Consider the following 17,429-nt stretch of genomic DNA (forward strand, 5'->3'; position numbering starts at 1 on the left):
GTTTTCCTTCTCACAGTCTCTGCAGATTATTCATGAGCGGAACATGTGATAGCCCAGCCTGTCAGCAGATACTCTGATTGTGGCTCTTCCTAAGCACCATATGGATGCTTTCAGCCTGAGCTGCAGCCCTGCTAACAGTTGGTAGCGTGGATGAAAACCGCCCAACACGCAGCGCTCAGCGTTGTCGGCCCTGCCACCGGGACTCACCTGTACACCCCAAAAACAACGCAGCGCGGTTTCACCAGGGCTTGTCCTCCTGCCAGCAGCCACACAGCCCCTGAGGTACCATTCTGAGAGCATGGTGGGATTTCCTCAGCCCAGAAAATGGTTTTTAAAAGGCAGTCATTTAAAAAAAGAAAGATTTCAGTTGAAACAGAAATTTGGGATTGCTAGTTTAAGTTTCAGAGGTATCAGCCTTCTGATGATCATCCACTATGTCTCACCTGCTGTCCCTGGACGGTGATGTGATGGATAGAGCATTCATAGACCTTAGGGCTGTTTTTCTTTCCTTGTTTCATCACACCTTTAATGGTCTCATCCTATAATTATACAGCCACCGGAACTGTATGACCCTGAATCACAAAATTAGGTAACGAATCCTCATTCCAGTGTGTGAGTGCAGCATCACTCTTAACTTCAATGCATTGTTCCACACCAAAAAACGCAGAAACCCTGATATTCTCTAAGCTGGTTAGAAAAAGGTCCTTCTCTCTATACTCATAAGGACACTGCCATCTGCAACTCCCTGTCCTTTCAGCCGTATAAGTTGGATTGTACAGTGAGATTGTGTAGCCCGACGGCTGCAAAATTGTTCCTATATTTCAAAACACGGTGCTGGGAACATATGTGAGAGAAAGAGAAAGAAAGGCAGCTGAAAGTCTACAGCCAACAGCTTGTGTCAGAAAGCTGCTAAAGGAGGAAACAGTTGGGCATTTTTAATCGCGACGTGGTATCTGCAGGATGAACGCAAGCAAACTTGGCTTGAGACTGAAATTGTTTGTGGTCTAATCAATTCTTGACAAACCGCACGAGACCGGGTGGTGGGCTTTGAAGTGAATTGGAACACCTGTTCCTAAAAATTTGTTCCCTGAACATAAACTTTACTGCGGCCTCCTCATACTTCTGTCTATGTATGCTGAAGGCAAACCGAAGGCAAATCACTAAACTTGCACCTCTGCGTGGAGGCAAAGTTGCTGAAGAGCACATGTTGTTAAGGGGGGACATGGTGGGCCACTCTGAGGTGGCCATGGCTGTGTGTTGCTGAGGGGGGACATGGCAGGGTGCCCCAAGTTGGCCATGGCTGCGTGTCGCTGAGAGGGAGCACTGGCAGGGTGCTCTGAGGCAGCCATGGCTGTGTGTCACTGAGGGGGGACATGGTGGGGTGTTGTGAGGCGCCCGTGGCTGTAATGTCACTGAGGGGGTACACTGGCAGGGTGCTCTGAGGCGGCCATGGGCATATGTTGCTGAGGGGGGACACGGTGGAGTGCTCTGGGGTGGCCACGGCCATCTTTCACTGAGCGTGGACACTGAAGCAGCCATGCCTGTGTGTTGTTGAGAGGCAACATGGCAAGGGCGCTCTGAGGCGGCCATGGCTGTAATGTCGCTGAGGGGGTACCCTGGCTCTGCACTCTGAGGTGGCCATGGCCATATGTCGCTGAGGGGGGACATGGTGGGGTGCTCTGAGGCGGCCATGGCTGTGCTGTCGCTGAGGGGTACACTGGCTGGGGACTCTGAGGCGGCCATGGCTGCGTCTCGCCGAGGAAGAACCCAGCAGCACACTGAGGCGGCCATGACCGTGTCCCCCGCGGGACCCGGCGCCGGACCGCAGCGCCCAGCGGTGGGGAGGCGGCGGGCGCTCGGCCCCGCCACACTCAAGATGTCGGCGCCGCCGCGGCGCTGCCCGCCCCGCCCCGCCGTGACGCGCGGCGTCAGCTGACGGCGGAGTCGCCGGTGGCGGCGGCGGGGGGCGGGCGCCGGCACTCGGAGTTGGCCGCCGCCGCCGCGCAGAGCCGCCGCCGGGCCTGAGGCCGAGCCGCCGCCGCCATGCCCTCGGAGAAGAGCTTCAAGCAGCGCCGCACCTTCGGTGAGCTCCCCGGGGAGGGACGCGGCGGGGCAGGGTCGCTGACAGCGCCCGCCGGCTGTCCCGGCCTCTCCCCGGGCCTCGTCGCTCGGCGGGCGGGCTGCGGGGGCGGCCCGGCGGGGCAGGCCGGCGGCGGTGCCCTCGCTGCCGGTGGGGGGATCGGTGAGGCGGGGAGGGGGCAGATCTCGTTAGGAGCCGCGGAGATCCCCGGGCCGGCTCCTGCTGACAGCGGGGATCCGCGGGCGGAGCGGGCCCGGCCGCCCTGCCCCGGTCACCGGCGTCGCCGTGCCACTCCGCCGAGGGCTGCGGGGGTGACCCGGCACCTGGGGCGGGAGGGGAGTCGCCGCCTGCTCGGGGCTGGAATGGAAACAAACCCCGGCCCGGCCTCCGCTCCTCCTGCGCGGCCGCGGGGCTTGTTTCGCCCCGGCGAGGCGGGCCGAGCCTCTCCGCTGTGGGGCGAGAACCTGGAAGTTTGGGCCAGGGATCATTTTTTTGGGTGTCCGGGGCGGGGGTGAGCTCTGCGCTGCGTTGGGAGAGGGGCTTGGGGTGGGGAGATCGCCTCTCCGCATCATCCATTATCGACTGCAGAATTCCCAGGAGCCCGGAAACATCATTTTGCGTTGTGTGCCAAGAGCTGGGCCTGCCCTTCCCTCCCGACGTGCCTGCTCAGTGTCCGGCTTCGTCTGCGCTATTGACAGCAGAATTAAGCTCCGCTTGCAGTGTGGGACTTGGCTCGGTGTGAGGAATTCTCTACCTGGGTTGCTGCGAGCGGACTGGGACGTATGCCTCCTGTCTGCCTTTAGTTATTGAAAACTAGCAAGTCATCGAGAAGAGCTGTGTAATGATGGCTGGGGAAATGAGATTAGCCTCTTTCTAGAAGGAACAGCCTTGATAGAGCGGTGCCAGCACTTCTTTCTGTGCTTAGGATGGGACCAGAGCAATCGAAAGAGCTCAGTATCTGTTCATGTGTGTCGGTGAGGTAGGCTGAAATGCTCTGAGGGTAACAAGAACTGGCAGCGTAACCTATTTCTGCGTGAACTATAAAATCCCGTACGTAAAATGGAATTGGTGGAAGTAATTGATCCAGATTTTCTTTTCCTTCTGCCTTTGGGTTAAAGTCAAGCTGCTTAAGAGAGCTGCCTGGTGTGTCCACCCTTGTCTTTGATGTTCTGTTAAACGTAAGCTGTTCTCCACGTTGAAGCAGAGAGAATGTTGATCTAACAAAGTCTACGTTTAAGCTGCACCTTTTCTTGGAGTCTTCCAAAACTGTTGTTGACCCCATCGCCTGTCAGCAGCCTCTATTGCAGGTATTAAGTTCAGCTAGGATGGCAGCCAAGCAGTTGCCACTGCAACTAATGTCGTCAGAGAGCAGTGTTTATCTGTGGCTGACTGAAGCCTGATTTTGAACACGCCATATACAATAATCTCAATGATTTGCCCAGTTTATGTTCCTTCTACTTCAGAGAGTTCTGCTGAGTAACATTGCCGTAAACAAACCTGTTTCAGTTGAAAAGTTAAGTCAAACCTCTCTGTGCTTGCGGGGTTGGCGGTTGGTCTCATTCACTCCCCGTATCTCTTGTGATTCTGGTTAATCTTAAAAAGTATTTTAATTAGCTAGTATCTCTGCCCTTGAATTGTTAATGCTGGTCTGTAAGAGCGTGACTTGGGCTGTGGGACGTGCAGCAGGATGGCTTTCAGGTTCCTGGTCTTGCAGTCAGGTGAAGGCTTTGCATACTCCTTGCCTTAGTTCTGCTTGATTCACCTCCAGCTTAAAAACGTGATTCACAGGAGCTGTGTTTCCTTACTGGGCTCATAAAAAGGCCCACGGATGTATTTCATGCTCACAAATTTAACAGGGACTAATGGAGAGCTGAGTGATGTTATTCCTGAGTGGCGGGACAGGTAGTGTGTCCTGTGCATTAGCATACCAGCAGTGAGCTGGGCTGGCGGGTGCTGATCTAAGCTCTTCCTCTCCCGTGCGCAGCACCTCTCCCTGGGTAGGTGTCTGTTAAAGCCGTGATGCAACACTAAATCTTCTCTCCGAGAGGTGTTTATAAGATGGAGATGGCCTGGAAAGCCCCGGCCCGCTGAAGAGAACTGGAGAGGTTAAAATTGAGTTCACTGAATCTGAAAGTAGGCAGGGTATAAACAGATGCAACTGCCTCTGAAAGCAACTGCGCCTGTTTACTTTGGCTCGGACGTGTACTTTAGCCTGGTTTTTAATATCTGTGCTATTAATATTTATGTCTGAGGAGAGGTGAACTTTATCCTGAAAACTGGCACAGAGAGCGGTGAAATGTCTAGGTACACAAGAACCTACCAACAGCTTCTGCAACAATGGGTGCGGCATAATCAAAATAGAAAACTGTAATTCAGTAATACTAGAACACACAGCGTAAGCTGATGCTGCCAGGCTTCGGCCAGCCTCAGGTCTCAAGTAATTGTTGACAACTTCCTCTTCTGGGATCTCGCAGAAATAGTACAGGATATTTAGTCATTGACTTGGGTGGTGTAATTTGATGCTGTCAATTTATGAGATTAAATGTCTGCTTTAGGGGGCAGAAAATGAGGGGTGGGGTGGGGGGTGGCTACCTCCTTTAACACTTTCTGGGAGTCCCAGGCAGCGTGTGTGTGCAGTACTTGTCACCTTGGGTTAAAGAGCAAAGTATTGTCTGTCAAAGGAGAGGTTTTACTCGTGACAGTGCTGTCCTGTTTGAAAACTCATTTGCCTGAATTTGCCTTTGTGGCTTTTACTAACATGTGGTCCCCCTCTTCAGTGGTAGAGAAATAAAGGTAATAACAGCATTAAGTGTGGATGTTTGAACAGACTTTTTTTTCATCTCTTGCAGAGCAAAGAGTGGAAGATGTACGACTGATCCGAGATCAGCATCCAACTAAAATACCAGTGAGTCTGGTTCTTTTCATTTTTCACTTCAATTTCTAGTCTCATGTTTTTTTCGGTAGTTAGAAACCTGTAAAAGAGCTGTCCTGATGAGACCAAATTAAAATTTGGCCATTCAGGGTTGTTAAGCCTGGATTTCAGAAACATTCTCAAACTAGTAACAGGCAGTGAGTGTGGTAGAGCCAGGTGCTAGCTGGGGACTGGAGGAAATGGGGTTTCCTGTGTACTGAAGTTGCATATTGTAGCTTCAAAGAAAACCACACCCTGGCTGAGCTCTGAGATTCTCCTGAGTGTTCAGCTCTTCTCATCTCGGTATTTCTCCTCTCCAAAAGAAGAGTCTGCAGAGGCTAATCGAGAAGAATACACGGTAACGTAGAGACAGATACGGCTTTCGTCACCAGTCTGTGCTGGGAAGGACAGAACTTGCCTTCTGGGAAATGGGCCCGGGCTTGAGGTCTCCAGAAATGCTGCTCAGCTGTCAAACCCCTCCATTTCACCTCAGAGAGGAGATCAGCCATCACCTTGTCACTCTTCTTTAGCTGGTCAGCTCCAAATGCTGCCTGAATTTTTATTTTCTTTTACTTATGGCATCCTCAAGGTTACAGTTGCAAAGCAAAGCATCCTAGGAAGCAAAAGTCAGGGATCGTGTTCTATTGCTGATGAGTTCTTCGCAAGTGGTGGGCTTTGTGTGACGGCTGTCACCACACTAAGCAATAAATAAATGCCACCATCCTTATGGCCGTTTGGTGAAATGGGGAAGGTCTCAGGAGATCTTGGGGGGCAGAAGAGAGAACCGAATTGGACGCCTCAACCTTTGGGTCTCAGTGATAAGAACTGATGGTCCCTGTGAGTGACAATTCTGCGAACAGGCTGCTTGCAAACTGTCTGCGCTTCCATTAACAGAAGCAGTTGTTGCCTCTAGGTCAAGTAGAAACCGAAAGCTTTTCACCTTTAGCTTTAAACTGCTTCATCTCGAAGCTGCTGCTGCTGCTTTACTATGCTGTTGGGCACGGGAACAAGTAATATTTTATAGCAGAAATTTTCTGACTTGTCTGCAATGTGCAGCTTTCCCAAAGGGCCCTTTCCTAACAAATCCATTTCCTGACAGAAGATTGCTTTTTCACCCACCTTTCACAGATCACTGAGCTGTAGTCCCCAAGCTCTGTGACCACAGATTGAAAGCTGTTGATTTATAGCAAAGCTCTCATTTCGAGTCGCCCATGGACATATTACCAGCAAAAATTCAGAGGTACCTAAGCAACTTGCTGAAGAGGCAGTGGTGCAAAGTCACAGCTACAGCAGAGGCCTGCTGGGGTGCCTGGGGCCTTGCTGTGGTGGCCTGTCCATGTCCTCACTTGAGTCACGGCCTTGCTATTATCATTAGCAGTTCTGGATGAGATAAGATGGCAACGTCATGCTAGATGGTAAATCCCTCCGGTGCCATCAACATCCTTCATTTTGCTGTTGGAAATATTATCCATTGTTTGTGCTCTACCTTTTTAAAAATAGTGTGAGGTTTTTTTCCAGAATGAGCTGGCATTTATTTAAACTGGTGTAAGGAAGTCTTTCTCTAATTTAATTAAATTGGCTCAATATCTCTTCACCTGTGCAACTTTTGAATATCAACACAGCCAGACCCCGTGAGCATGGAAATGATCCAAGTGAATGGTGTCACGTAGCTACCGTTGATTTAAAAACAACAAAACCCACATGGCTGTGAGAGCAGGAGCGCACGAATTCTGAGATCATTGCTTAAAAGCAGGAACTATATACAGTTGCTGGGCAGGGTGCTACTTAAATTGGCAAATCTGCAATTTCCTTGTGAATTGAGTAGTTACTACATAACAACCTTGACAGAATTACTGGTTCCTAAGCATGCTGTCTTGAGATTAAGGAGGAGGAAATTCTCTCCTTTGAGGCTTTACACCCCTCAGAAGTAGCTTTCTCTCATGCATTAGAGTCACTGTGGAAGGTGAATGGAATAGCATACTAACGTGGAGGTGTAGTTCTTGGAAAGAGATGGCCTGAAACTGGAGAAATTCTAGTGAAAACTGCTTGACTTTGCAGAATGCCATAGCAGCCCAGGCCCCTAGTCAGCCGCTGTAATGTGTTAGAGGGAAGTGTGCGTTATCTTTTCTTGGGTTTCCTTGTTGCTGGGTAATTCAGTGCTAGATTAAATGATTCCAGCAAATGAACCGTTCTAAAACTGCACTGATGCTGTGGACATGTGCTGTTAAATCCCTGTTTGCTACCCCGGCGTGCAGTGACTCTTGCAAACAGAATGAGAGGAGCACGTGAAGATAATTATAATATAATTGTTCCTTTTCAGATTCAAGATGCTGTGTTCGCAAATGAAGGGAAATGGAGTTTGGCATAAACGCTTGTACTTTGCGGTGTTTAAAAGGGAGGGGGGAGATGAGGGCACAGACACTGTTTCTGCCTTTCACATCTTCTGCTCCTTTCTTTTTGTGTTTCTTAGGTGATCATTGAAAGGTACAAGGGAGAGAAGCAGCTTCCAGTTTTGGATAAGACCAAGTTCCTGGTGCCAGATCACGTCAACATGAGCGAGCTAATCAAAATTATCAGGTAGTATGCTGTGATTTCAGTGTAAGCTGCATCAACCTAAGGCTATGATTCTTTGTTAGTTCCCCACCTGGTGTATGCATCTGGAGACTCTTTAAATAGAAAATTCATCGAATGAGCGCTCGGTATCCTCGCTAGGACAAATTTGTGAGAAGGTGCTTTTCCTTTGGCTTTGCTGGAAAAAAAAACCCTCTGAAAAGAGCTGAGCTGTTAAGAGAAATCACTGGTTCCCGGAGATGTAGGAGGGAGCCTGGGGCCGCGAATCCGTGTCTAACATGGGTGCTGCTGGCCCGGAGCTCCAGCGCTTCCTGCTCGGCTGTTTCAGGGTGCCTTCTCCGAGCTCTGCCCGGGAGTCCCTCTCCAGAGCGCCTGCCTCTTCCCACCCACCGGCGGGGGAGTTTGGGCTCGCAGCCAGAGCTCTGAGCTGCTGCTTAGGGTTGATCTTGGCATCCTTTGATCATGAAATGAGGTTTCTCTCAGTGACAGTGTTGAGGCCTGAAAAACCCATGTCCAGACCAGTGTCTTTTTGTCCCAGCTGTTTGTGCAGACTGTGGCTTGAGTACTGCTCCACTCCGGTGCTTCAGCTTTGTTGACAAGAAAGAGCAAAAGGGGAAATAGCCAATGAGTGGAAGTCCTGTGGTCTAAAACTGTGGTCAGAAATTCTGCTAGAAGTGCATTTCTCCTGGCTTAGAAGGAGTATCTGATTAGTAAGAGTTCTCAAGCGGTAAACTTGGAAGTTAGCAGCAAACCAGAGTTTGCTTTTTGCTGGTCACGGTGTAGCAGGGAGCTGGTTCGTGGAGGCCACAAGCTGTAAAAACTGAGAGTTGTCCCGCGTGTCCAAACAATTCCCTGCCTCCGAGGCTTGTACAAAAACTGCCTGGCACAAGCAAATCCCAGCTCTTACATGAGTAAGAAAGTGAGATAGGGTTTTGGAAGCAGGAACCAGATTGCTGAAGTCTTCCAGAATTTCTCATGAGCATTAAAAGGCCTTGGGCAAAAAGGTTAACAGCAAGCTGAAGGATTTTTCCCACCTTTTTTGTTATTTGGCTTAGTTGTTAAGAGGTGACTTGGTCCCAGCTGGACTTGGTCCTGAGCCAGCTCAAAGCCTGGCCTTCCCCACCCTCAGATAGCTGCTGCCTTCCCTCAGCCTGCTCTCTTGGGAGTGCTTAGAGCTTGGCTTTGGAAAGGTCCCTTCCCTGGGCTGTGCCTGGGAGGCTCAGTAAATCCTTGTTTCCAGCAGTGAGCGGAAGTGGCGGGAAGCTCATCTGATCTGTTGTTCTTTCCTTCTTTCTTTGGTTGCCCCTCCACGTATCCGAGTTCCTCTTCCTCCCTTGGTTTATGAAGTAGTAAGAGAGCTCCTCTGGGCAAACCTGCTTTCCAGTAGGCAGCTTAGCAGAAATACCTGTTTCCCCCCAACCAGGACAAATGACCAAGGCAAAGCCCTGATGTTAGATGTTTACCGTGCCCCGTGGTCTGGGAGGTCTGTCGCTCTCTGCCCTTCCCTCGAGGCTTCTGGGAGGGAGAAGAGAGGGCAAGATGCTGGTAGTGTTGAACACAGGCTCTTACAGAGCTGCTGCCAGGGTTTCAAAGGTCCAGGGTCTTTCGTGGGGAGGCTCTGCCCGTCCTCCCTCCTGGGTTTGCCTTCCCAGTGAGGTGCTGTTGGGCCAAGCTGTGAGCCAGAGGCCCCGCGGGCCTCGCGTGTTTGCTGGTGTACTGGGATCATCCTTTCTGCCCGTTTAATGCCGCTCTGGAGCGGAGCTTTTCCAGTGGGGTAAGGGCTTCTGTCAGCCGATGGATCTGACTGGGCTTAGAGATGAATTTCACAGAATCCCAGAATCCTCAAGGTTGTAAAAGACCTTGAGGATCCTCCAGTCCAACCATTGGAGAGAGCCCCTTGGGTTAATGCGAGCAGTGGCTGATCAAGTGACAGGGTCCTTTCAGAAGGAGTGAGGGGCCCAAAACTGAACACAGTAATTGAGGTGCAGCCTCACCAGTGCCGAGCACAGGGGTAAGATCCCTTCCCTGTCCCTGCTGGCCACGCTAGTGCTGATACAAGCCAGGATACCATTGGCCTTTTGGCCACCTGGGCACACTGCTGGCTCATTATCAATCAATTAACCCCCCAGGTCCCTCTCTGACTGGCAGCTCTCCAGCCACTCCTCCCCAAGCCTGTAGCACTGCTGGGGGTGAATTTCATACCCCTTTGAGGTGGGGAGGGGACGCCTTCCGCAGGGGCGGGGCTGCCTCGGGTGGGGCCACCCTCCTGAGGACTTGTTTTTGCCTGTGTGGATGTGAGCGGAACCGCGTAGTCACGGCTGTCCCCCCCCTTCCCCCCCTGCTCCCCCCACCTCCCCCCAACAGGCGACGCCTGCAGCTGAACTCCAACCAGGCCTTCTTCCTCCTGGTCAACGGACACAGCATGGTGAGCGTTTCCACACCCATCTCCGAGGTGTACGAGAGCGAGAAGGACGAGGATGGCTTCCTGTACATGGTGTACGCCTCTCAGGAGACTTTCGGAGTGCAATCTTCTGTCTAGGACACGCCAGTGGCTTCTAGCCTAGGATTTCGGTTTACCCTTGGCCATCACCCCCCACTCTTCCCCACACACACCCCAGGGAAAGAAACGGATGTCACCTACGCTCTCAGGCCCGTAGCATAGTCTTGCTTTAGCAGGTGTCTCATCTTACCTTGCCTTGTTTGTGACTATTAAACAGTACAGACGAGCACCTCCGGCTTTGAAACCTGCTGTAATATTCCACACAGGCACATTTACATTTCTGGACTTTTGTGAATGGAACCCAATTGTGCATGTGACAATTGCAAATAAAGGGACACTTGATTGACTTGAAAAAGCAAACAGGCACCAGGGAGGAGCTAAAGTGTTTCCTGTGACAGTTTTCTGGAAAATCTCCCTATGATTCCTTAAAGTTTTTTTTTTTTTTTTAATAAATCAAGAAGGCTTCTCATGAGAGCAAATACGTTTTAACGTTCCAAAGCAGAGCTTTGTCTTCTGCAGCTCGCTCAGACTTGTGTCAGGGCTGCAGTGAGTTAAGGCAAGTGCTTGGGGTAAGCTGGGGGAGTACAACTCTTTTTTTTTTTTTTTTTTTTTTGTCTCTGTTTTTTGTGGCACCGCAAACTTAGGAACGGTGCCGGTTTCTGAAATACTCATACCAAACAGCACAGCTTTACTGTAGTTTTAGGAAACGTTTAACTGTAAAATACACACCTGGACAGGTAACATTCAATAAACTCCAGTCTGTGATGAAGTTCCAATCCCTGTGTGTTCAGTGCAACACTGTTGTTCGTACGAGCTCGCTTCCAAAAGATCATCCCCCGCCCCAGCCCCTCCCCGGTCCAGTGGCTTGATGTTCCCAGTGGTTTGGAGTTCCCAGTGGTTTGAAGGGAGCGGCGGGCCCCTCCGCCAGTGCCGAAGCAGCGGGGACACGAGCAGCGCCCCAACCCGCTCGCCCTCGGAGAGCCCCATCGCCAGCGGCCCCACGGCTCCTGCCATCGCTCCTCCATCCCGACCGCTGGAACCACTGACCCGCCTGTGCCGAACCCGCTTTGCACGGGGAGGGGGGGGATCGAGGAGAATTTTAGAAGCAGCTCACATCCAGGGGTTGCTGTCGAGTTGATGAACAAATTATTATTTTTTTTTTTTTCCGTCACCGAAGTCTCCCGCCGCTCGCGTGGGGTCGGGAAGCGCTCGGTGTTCCTGCTGCCTGGAGCGGGGAGGACCCTGCGCAGGGGGTGTCTGTCTCGTAGGACCTCTGGTTTTCCTCTAGAGTCGTTGTCACGTGAAGTGTAGCAGGATGAGATTACTCATGTGTATGATGTGTCTGTGAACTAACTACAGCTGTTACTGGAAGCTAACTTACTATCACGGGGGAGAAAGAAGCAATACTACTGCGTCTCGGCACTCTAGCTCAGCAAGGTGTCCAATTTGTACCTACCTACGCCTCTTTGCATGCATCTCGTTCACAACGCTTCGGATTTTTTATTGTTCTTTGTGTTTTTACTCCCAACGTAAACTTTTAAATGCGGCTTGTTCTACGTTTAGTTTTGTGTAAGAAATTGTTTAACTCATAACTGACAACCATACTTGTAATTACGCCGTGATTGACTGATATTCCTGTACAAATGTTGCTTTTTTAAAAATTAATACAGTGCTGAGATGGATGGATTACATCCCAACTTCATTATGGCTCGGGTGGTTATTTCTAGACGGGGTTTTCTCAGACTGCTCCGGGCAGGGATGGGCACAGAGCCACGTCCACCTGCCGCGGGAGGAGCCGCCACCCCCCAGGAGGAGGGATTCTGAGTGTATTTGCCCCATATTCTGGGCATAATGGAATTCCAGGTGTATCTGCCCTGTAAAACAGTTCAGCTCCGCAGCTGGGCAGGGGCTGGGGCACCCAGATGTGTTTCCATCTCCCCGGTTCCCTCCTCATCCTCCCAGGGGAAATCGGGAAGGGGAGGGGGGGTAGGAGCGAGGCCGCGGCCGCTCTCAGTGACAAACCACGAGCACAAACCCTTTGGGTTTTGGAGCTGAGTCCAGGAGAGGAGTCGCAGGCACTGTAATAGAGCTGGGATTCATGAGCAGGTGTCTGGGGTGGAGAGGCAGCAAAATAAAGGGAATTTATTTAAAAAAAAAAAAATAAAAAAAAATGCCCTTGGTAACTGCCCCACACGAATAAAAAAATAAAATATTAAATATAAAAAATATAAATAAATACAAATAAAAATATATAAAAATATAAATACAAATAAAATACAAATATATAAATACAAATAAAATATAAAATTAAAAAAAATACAAAGGGATTCTCTTTAACTCTTTATTTTCCATACATTAAATTTACTCAGATAAAAACATTCTAAAAATGTACAATTTTACTTTTAACAAAGTATAATAAAACATAAAAATCCCAATACCAGAATACTTGACATTTACAATTCAAAATCAAATTAGCTGAATATTAAATATTTACAAAACTATTTAAAATATTTATAAAGTTACATGCACAATTTGTAATACTAGAATTGACCGAAGTAAAAGAAATGGCTCAAATGGGAGCAGGAGTTTCCTTCATTCCTAGTGGAAAGTTATGTCCAAGAGAAGCTGTTAATCTGCACTTGAAAACACACAGGATTTGCTTTCTGCTTCGGTACCAACACGCTTCTTGCTTACGGAAGGAAATTTTAAGAGAGCAAACGGGTAGTTCCAAGGGTTTATGACCAGAGGTGGCTGCGGGCGGGGGGCCTCGACCACCACAGGGGTTTTCTAGACTTGTGCGGGCGCTCCCTTACGTGGGGGTTTTGTCCGCATTTGCCCACATCCCTCTCGTTTAACAGGCGTTCTCGACCACCCCGAACCCACAGCTCGGTGAACTCCGCTAAACAAAGGCAGCCACCGCCTGTGCAGGGCTGCCGGATGACGTCACTTTTATTTTGGGGAGCCTTGCTCTGCCAAATACCACAGACTACCTTGAATTTTTGAGTACCTTCACCCCGAAGCTTGCCAGCGAGAAAGAACATGAAACAGAATTTGGGGTAACGGTAAAGGGCTAGTGTTAGACCATTAAATTCAGAAGTCTGGTGCTTCATTTGTCAAGATTTAATGACCGTGGTATGAAAAAATTTTACAAAAAGTGGAGTGTGACATGTTTTAGGGAAAAACACCGTGGAACTCTGATTGATACCTCGCTTGCTAACATGAGGCTTCCCTCTTCCCTCTCCTGCTGCTTTGCATCGAGCCTGGCATATTTATTAATGCTTAATGTGCAGACTGCCAGCGCGAGGAGGAGTTTGCTGGAAATTCCACCCTATTTCGGGTATTTCCATCACCAACACTCCCAAACGGAAAACACTTCTCAAACTGAATCGCAACAGAAACCGAGCACGTCGCTCACTCCCCCGAGGGAAGGCTCAGCGCGAACTTCTCCGTGCCCCTGCAGGGAGGTGACTTGGGATTCCCTTCCCTCTTACGCTTAAAAATCTTTTTTATTCCACAGTGAAATCCATTTTGAGAACTAATTCTTTTTATACTTTTAGGACAAAGATAGGAATAAATAGCATTCTTTGAAATCTCCATCTTTCAGTGTATAAAAATAGGTTTTAAGAACTGGTTCTTTCAGCCAGTGAAGCTGGAACTATTCTAAAACAAGCTGCCTTACTTTTCTGGGGTAAAAAGATGGATTTGTGCCTTTCAAAAACAGATTAAGGATTATTTTATGGAACTAAAGTGCTCTGTTCGGACTTCCCAACTTTGGTTGGTCTTGGTACAAGGTGGACAGCGCTCACCGGCAGATCTGACGCCGCAGCTCGCTTCGACTGAGGGAAGGCTCTGCAGTTGCTGCTGGCTCAGCAAACATTTCTGTGTTACACTCGTGCTGCTCTAAGGTACTCAAGACTTCTGAATCTGAACTTACTCGAAAACCAGACTTCACCATTTAAAAACGTTACCTAAAAGTACACATAAGCCACTTGTAAGAAACATCAGCCTTAAACTTTACACAAAGGAAACGATCCCAAAGAAAGCTCGGAAGAAAGGAATGAAACGGTTTGCTGGACAGAAGTTCAGTTTTACAGTCCTGTTGTTATGGTTTCGACTCTGTGATGAATATTAGACGAGACTGCGTGCCCGGCCTTGGGCATTAAAACAAAATGCAACTGGTACAGAAATTACTTTTTTTTTTTTTTTTTTGCTGTTGAGTTTTGCTATTTCGAGAGGGTTTTTTAACACCTGTGTGTGTGTGTTGAAATACAGTTTATTTAAATACAATTCAGTTTTAAAATACTGTTTAAAAAAAGTGAAAAAAAAAAAAACCCAAAACGTTAAGGTTTGGCTTTCAGCACATGTTCCAGGCCACTGGAGAGACCCTCAAAGCTGTAAGGAGTAAACATCGTCACTGAAATCTGCGCATTTCCTTCAGCGTAATACAGTATGACAGATTGTTCCTACCATTGTCTCAAGCTCATTAAGGCAAAGTAAATTGCATTGTCAGGTTTCATCACGTTAGTGTTGCAGGTCTGAAGGTTGTTCGTTAGAATACAGGTAACCTCAACCGCAGGCAGAGCGAGCAGGAGCGTTTCGGGGGTGCGCAACGCTGCGGGGAGCGTGAGCTGGGCTGAGAATACACAAAGCTCGTTTTTTATTTTTCGTTGCATAGGAATAAAAAAAAATAATCTTTTTTTTTTTTTTAAAACCAAACGTTACGCAAATTTAGATCTGGGTTTCCACGAAGCCAAATCCGCTATGAACTGCAGATCACCACCACCTGGACCGGGTTTGGTTTCTGGCCATCTCACGTCGCCGTGCCTCTCCGAGGGCTGCGGCGCTGCAGATGGCCCGGAACATTTATTTTTTCCCTATGAACACGGTCCAGGAAGGCCTCGACTGTCAGGCTACGCGTTACCCCCTCCCAGTGCCGATTCACTGCCACGGCCCGAGCTCCTCGGGGCAGCTCCGCACCACTTCAAAACCTCCTCCTCGGCTCTGACTTCCCTCAGTTCCGAGCGCACGTCAGCTGCGCCACTACAAATACTGTTCATCCTGGTGTGGTTTGAACTGGTGTAAGAAATACCTCCAAGTGTAAACAAGGCTTCAGACTTTAAAGGTGTCTTCCAAATTACAGTATGCAAATATCTCTATGTCAGACATTTTAAAGAGAAGGCCTCACCCATTTAATGCCGTCAAATTCCTCGGGTGAGCCATGAGGATTAGTATCTTCTTTCAACCAGACAGGACCAAACTGTTTCAAATTAGCAGTTCAAGATTTGTTTGGCTTCCTCTCAAGTCCTAATTTAGATTCGTCACCCACAAATTATGTACGCTAAGTAGTTAACACCAAAGCTAGTCATCTACAATCTATTGCAACGAAGGAGGCCAACAATAAATCCTTCAAAGTCTTGATAATAATGAAGTTTACTACCTTTTACATGTTTTGACTTCTACCACTTCTGAATCCTGTAGCAAAAGCCTCGGGGTAGGAGTCAAAGGGGTTTTTTTTATATAAAGTAAAGCAAAAGCTTACAAACTCTGCTGCCAGAGTTCTTTTTTTTAGGATGGTTTAAAATTCATTTACAAAAGCAGAATAATAAGGTTTCTGTGAAAGAGACCTATATACAGTAACAGGACGTAAAGGTTGGTTTGTGTATTACAGGAAAATATCCTTGAAGCCTTTATGACTCTGGAGTCTCTGGGACTTGGACCCTTGGAAACTAAGTTTATTCCACTGCTGGGAACCCAGCACTATCTAGTAATAAGTGAGACAATGAAGCACAAGTTTGTTTCCAGAAGGAACCGAAACTGCCGTGTGTGTTCTTTTGGAAGGGAAAGGAGAGACTTACTTAAGATTTTTATTGTGTAGTTAAGTCACATAGCCTGCTGGTGCCAATTTTTAAAAGTTGGAACTTCTTTGCCTCTTGCACTGGTCTCAGAGTGACACTGTCTGCTAAAAGTGCAGAAAGCTTGAAGAGTTTTACATTCTTCTGTAGTGCAATCCTTAAAAATCCCAGAGATTAGTGCCTGATCACTTTTGAAAAAAAGTAGACATTTTACCTAGCCCAGGGGTGCCAAAGTCCTTCTGGCGAACGGCCGCTCCTACCTTCAGCCTCCAGCTTCCACTTCAGAATGTAGCTGCCCTGGAGTTAGATGTTTCACCTTAGAAAGTCCACATATGGCAACATTCTCCAGCAAGAAAAAGTACATCGGATGTTGTACTTGCAACAGAAAACGCAGCTGGCCAGCCCCACCATCCGTCCAGTACGCATCGGTCCTGTGACACGTGGTCAGAAGTTCCAACAACAAGATCCAAGCTTGAATTTGGCAATCAAAAATGGGTTTGATGCACCCCTAAGCTAGATTTTCTACCTAGTCTAATAAAGTAAAGCACCTTTGGATTAAAAAATACATTAAGCTTAACAGCAACTGGACGTCTCAGTTTTGTATTTCAATCTCCTTCTATCTCCATGGCTTACAGTATTTTCTTGCCAGAGAAAATATCAGTCTGTGGAGTCAAGACTTTCAGAGGGAGGAGCGTATTTCAGCCTGAACGTACCTGTGGGAGAGGAAAGAGAAGAATTCAACATCAACCCGGGGGAGAGGAAACGGAAGAATTAAACGCCAACCTTTTCACACCCGTTATGTCTCAGAACTTTCTAAAACAACCTGCTGCTTATTAGGTGTGTAAGGCAATATTACAGCGCGCCACCAGCACGCAGCACGGCCGCGGGACGTCTGTTTGCAGCTGGTGGAACTGAAAATCAAGGCACACTTTTACACAGTAAAAGTCACCAGCTTGGATGTAGTTTCAGGGCTGGCAAAAATCCGTTTGGGATAGTTTAAATGGAAATCTAGTTAAACGAAACGGAATTCAGCTTCAAAAAACAGCAGACTACGTTTGTGAAGTTGTCTGAATTAAGACTGATGAGGCAGCGTTGCTTCTTCCCCATTAGCCACTATCAAAATATTAGCCACAGAAACTCCACTAATTAGGTACATTTTAGTGCTGCTGTGAATTGCTGCCTCAAAACCAGTCACTTGTTATAGTAGCCAAATACTTCAGACCTTGTCTGTACCGTATAATATCAAACACAGACATACACTGTAGACAAGACACAACGCAAAATACAAGACCTCAGTGCTGTTTGCTCCAGTCAGAAGTTGGTATTTCATTTTTTAAGACCACACCACACGCAAATTATCTCAACACAATATGTCAATCAAAATAAAAAGGAAAAATGGGACTAGAAAGTGCTCTTGGTAAAATAATGTTTCTCTCTTAGTTGTTTCCTGCCCAGAATTAAGGATTTCAGCTCTCTCCTGGAGAAGCCTGTGCTGTAACCCTGTAAGCAACACGC

General features: G+C 48.3%; 2 protein-coding genes across 2 annotated transcripts in view; one reads left to right on the forward strand and one right to left on the reverse strand.

Annotated features, from left to right (window-relative positions):
* Positions 1–1,942: 1,942 nt before the first annotated feature.
* On the forward strand, positions 1,943–11,764 carry MAP1LC3B (microtubule associated protein 1 light chain 3 beta). Its single transcript, XM_074882135.1, has 4 exons — positions 1,943–2,083; positions 4,930–4,985; positions 7,462–7,568; positions 9,927–11,764. Exons 1-4 carry the CDS (start codon positions 2,044–2,046, stop codon positions 10,099–10,101), a joined length of 378 nt encoding a protein of 125 aa, XP_074738236.1. The 5' UTR covers positions 1,943–2,043; the 3' UTR covers positions 10,102–11,764.
* A 625-nt stretch (positions 11,765–12,389) lies between these two features.
* ZCCHC14 (zinc finger CCHC-type containing 14) overlaps positions 12,390–17,429 on the reverse strand; it is a 55,385-nt gene continuing 50,345 nt past the window's right edge. Inside the window, exon 13 of the mRNA XM_074882133.1 lies at positions 12,390–16,627. Within this exon, the coding sequence (XP_074738234.1) occupies positions 16,572–16,627 (56 nt within the window). The 3' untranslated portion in view covers positions 12,390–16,571. The remainder of the gene's footprint in view (positions 16,628–17,429) is intronic.

The sequence above is a fragment of the Strix uralensis genome, chromosome 12, assembly GCF_047716275.1.
Source record: "Strix uralensis isolate ZFMK-TIS-50842 chromosome 12, bStrUra1, whole genome shotgun sequence".
NCBI classification, from domain to species: Eukaryota; Metazoa; Chordata; class Aves; order Strigiformes; family Strigidae; genus Strix; species Strix uralensis.